At 31.6% G+C, this 3,892-nt stretch overlaps 1 protein-coding gene across 1 annotated transcript; it reads right to left on the reverse strand.

Annotated features, from left to right (window-relative positions):
• Positions 1-1,376: 1,376 nt before the first annotated feature.
• Positions 1,377-3,114, reverse strand: LOC139841208 (protein ALP1-like). Its single transcript, XM_071831436.1, has 2 exons — positions 3,003-3,114; positions 1,377-2,410 (listed from the first exon to the last, which is right to left on the reverse strand). Exons 1-2 carry the CDS (start codon positions 3,112-3,114, stop codon positions 1,377-1,379), a joined length of 1,146 nt encoding a protein of 381 aa, XP_071687537.1.
• Between the last annotated feature and the right edge of the window lie 778 nt (positions 3,115-3,892).

Consider the following 3,892-nt stretch of genomic DNA (forward strand, 5'->3'; position numbering starts at 1 on the left):
TTTCTCTTTATAATATGCAACAATTCACATGAACCATATGTGTAATTTCTTTTCATAATATCAGTGATTGTTTATAACCTCTATATATGTATTTTGTACGGAGTATTATTAAGATATACTTTCTACGTCACATATCAATACTCTTGTTTTAACTTCGTATGTATTTTATTTTCAATTTTAACTTTACATATTTTATTATTTGTAAAATATTATTTAATAAAATTGATATCAATCTAATATAATTTTATCGGTATAACATTCATTAAGTATTATATAGCACACATCTAATAATTTAAAGTAAAACTTAAAAAGGAATGAAGTATTTATTAATTAATTTTGAGAGTAAATTTATCAAATTCAGTTGATACCAAATAGATCGACAAGTAACTATAGAAAGTTGATGAGAATAAATCTAGTTAACCATACACCACGCAAATTCAAAATGTATCATTATATATGTTAGGAAACCCGATTAGGTGAGCCCAAACAAGACAAGATAACTCAAGTTATCTAACCCACTTTCAACAAACGAAAAATATAGTGATAATCGTAACACAAGCAAGAATGATAAAAACACGGGAATTTAACGTGGTTATATGCAATCGTTTGTGATTGCTTTAGTCCACGGCCAACCAAAGAGTGTTCTTATTGATTAAATTTCGTGGTGGTGAGTTTACAATGAGTTATAATCAGGAACATTTATAGGAGAACAAGAATACATAAGCATGCTTCAAGTAATCATCAACTAGCCATCTTGATCCTCTTTACACCCTTGTATTAGCATGATCACAGCTCTAAAACAAGGTGTAAAGTAGCCCACATGCACCTAAAGTGACAACTTGGACAACCAAATACGGATCCCATGTGCAAAAGTTGATCAACATGCTGACAGCTCACTGCCAGACAACGTGCGCGCCGTGCACACTTAAACGTGCGCGCCGTGCACTCTTGATTCTTCGAGCAAACCTTCTGATCAAGTTTCACCTAGTGCGCGCCGCGCACCATCACCGCGCACCATCATTTTTCTCTGTTTTTGCACTGTTTTGCTCTGTTTCACGCTTACCGAAATCTGCAAAATCCGTGCAAGTGTTTAAACAGTTTTTAGTGACACTTTTTTTTTTTCAGCTTTTGTTTAAATGTCTCCACACCTCAACAATATACGTATGATTTTGGTAAAAAAACAAAAGTCACACAACAAGAAATATAAAAACTTCACTACTTCATCATATCATATTCATTTTTTTTTTAACGGCAAACGAATCTATCAAAGATGAATATGATATCATATTCATATTCATATTCATATTTCATATCATATATAATATGACCATGAATATGATAGTCTAATTACCTTAGAAAATCTCATTTTAGAACATTTAATCTTCGTTTAAGTAGAGACAAAGATTATCTCTCATCTTTACAGCCTCTTCATCATCTGGAAACACACTTTTCTCCACCTGAAACGCAAGATCGAACCCACTTGACATCATTGACTCATTGAGCACCGAATCTCCTTCCATACGATCAATAACGATATTATGAAGAATACAACACGCGAGTATGATTCTCTGTATCCTATCATATCCAGGGATCCACTTGCCACCATCAATCGCCCCCCAAACCTCTTTTAATTTGTTAAGCGCTCGTCTGGCAACCGATCTAGTTGCCCGATGTCGCTTGTTAAACTCGATTTGGTTATTACTCAAATTCACATCGTTGTATGGAGTTATCAACCATGGTAATAGTTGAAAACCCGAGTCTCCGACTACGTACTCTCTAATAGTTGCTTTCTCATCGAGTTCAATTTCTTGTCCATTCAATATCTCTTTTGATTCTACCAACTTGTAGAATTTGGATCGCTTAAGAAGGGTGTCACTAGTCATACTCCCCGGTACGCCCATAAATATGTCAAGAAACCGCATATCGGGGCCCACCACAGCTTGCAACAATACACTACTGTTGCTTGCGGGGTCTAGCCATGCAATATCATTCTTAATATGTGGGTAAGTTTTTAGATTTGTAGTAGCTATGGCCCCGCAACAATTTATCAGGCCTCCAATTTTTTGGAAGCTTGTAATTGTGTGGCCCATATTAGATGACCATGAAAGATGTTTCTCACCTTGTAACCCCAACGCCACCACGAACAACCAAGTGACGTTAAGCACGGTCTGTGGTTTCGTACCAAAGAAGTCTGATATCTCAGTAGTTAACTCAATCGAACATAGCCTTCTTAGAGCGATTGCTATTTGATCTTTTATTGACATCCGTGTTTCGTCTAGAAACTTAAATTCTACATCTTGGGAAATTATGTATTGTTGTACGATGGAGCATATGTAATTAAATGTCACTCTTGTGACTTTGAAAAGCGCTTTAAAATTGTCCACGTTTGTTGATGGAGGAGATACACGAACTGCAATTATAAAGAGATTGAAGATAATTATAAAGGTATAATATTAGTATTACAATAACTTTTTAACAAAGATAGCAAGTTGTTGAAGTAAGGACATTTGTATATAAAAGTAATTATATTATATAATATACATTTATTAAATGAAATTTCTATTTATAGTGTAAGGACAATGTTTTTAACAAATTAAAATAAATTTTATTGTTTTGTATTCAAATTACTAATTTAAAAAATCTCTATTATAAGTGTTCACTCTATTGTTTTGCTAATCAAAATAAGTTAAGTGGATAAAGATGAGATGTAATTGGTAAAACCTATATGTAGTGAAATTTGATTAGGACGAAGGGAAGAGAATATGATATATTAAGTTCATCGAAAATATTTATTACCAAAAATGAGTAGTAATATATGTAAAATAATTTGTATGTATTTGAATATTTTAAATTTAAACCTTAAAAACTATATTTATTTATCTTTTACATATTAAAAAAAAAACTAAAAAAAATAAAAACTGTCCAATGAATGTTAATATCCTTTTCTAAACATAAGTTACACTTTTAACTTTGTAAAATTAAGAATATTACAAGAGAAATACCATGTATTTGCTTTGAGAAGGTAACCCTTGAACCAACCAAGCGTGGTCGAGGAGAGTTGTCATCGTATTCCATAATTGCCTTACCTTTGTTTGAGTTTCTTTTGGGGCCCATAATTTAGCACAAAAATCTAAACTGAAAAATTGAGTAAAAATCAAGTAATTGTCTTGAGAAATAGTAATTCATATGTAAGATTTTTCAAAACAGCACAATAATATTATTAACCGTTACATACAATATATAATCAAAGTTGGATAGATAATGATGAACGTGTTGAAAACTAGTGTAAATTGTCAATTATACATTATGTATTTTAAATTATATTCTTTTAAATTAAACAACTTATAATTTTTAAGTAATCAGGCCAGACCTAAATTTAATCATCAAATTCATAAATTTACAATTTATTGAGAAGTTTAGGGAATTCATAGATCAAGAATTTATAACCTCCAAAGTTTAAATGTACTATCAGAACTATAGATACAGTGACATATACCTTCGGTTACGTCTGCTATCTAGAGGCGAATCGAGGACGTTGTGTGATTATCTGTGAAAAGATAAAAATATGTTAGATCGGTGAATCTACAACTACACAAATAATTAAGAACAAACATTCAATTAAGTCATAACTATCAAATGAATGTAAATAAACATTAATTAAAGAGATAGATTTTTTAAATTGGAACCGATCTAATAGTAACCACATTCGCTATCATTGAAATTGACTGATGCATCTAACACAAAATTAGCTAAAATATTCACATACGTTGATGCGGCGATAATGTAGTTTGCTAATAAGAAAATCAGCGATTATTAGAATAAAATGAAAGAATAAAGTAAGAAACGCCGCATATATTTTAGGGTTTTCGATTTACGATTTACATTTGAGAGT

The sequence above is a fragment of the Rutidosis leptorrhynchoides genome, chromosome 4 (genome assembly GCF_046630445.1).
Source record: "Rutidosis leptorrhynchoides isolate AG116_Rl617_1_P2 chromosome 4, CSIRO_AGI_Rlap_v1, whole genome shotgun sequence".
Taxonomy (NCBI): domain Eukaryota; kingdom Viridiplantae; phylum Streptophyta; class Magnoliopsida; order Asterales; family Asteraceae; genus Rutidosis; species Rutidosis leptorrhynchoides.

What these genes read in the sequence shown, in the direction of transcription:
- LOC139841208 (XM_071831436.1), bottom strand. Translation starts at nt 3,114, where the DNA reads ATGGGCCCCAAAAGAAACTCAAACAAAGGTAAGGCAATTATGGAATAC. An exon ending in CTTCTCAAAGCAAATACATG is followed by an intron (nt 2,411 to 3,002) that starts GTATTTCTCTTG and finishes TTATAATTGCAG; the next exon opens with TTCGTGTATCTCCTCCATCA.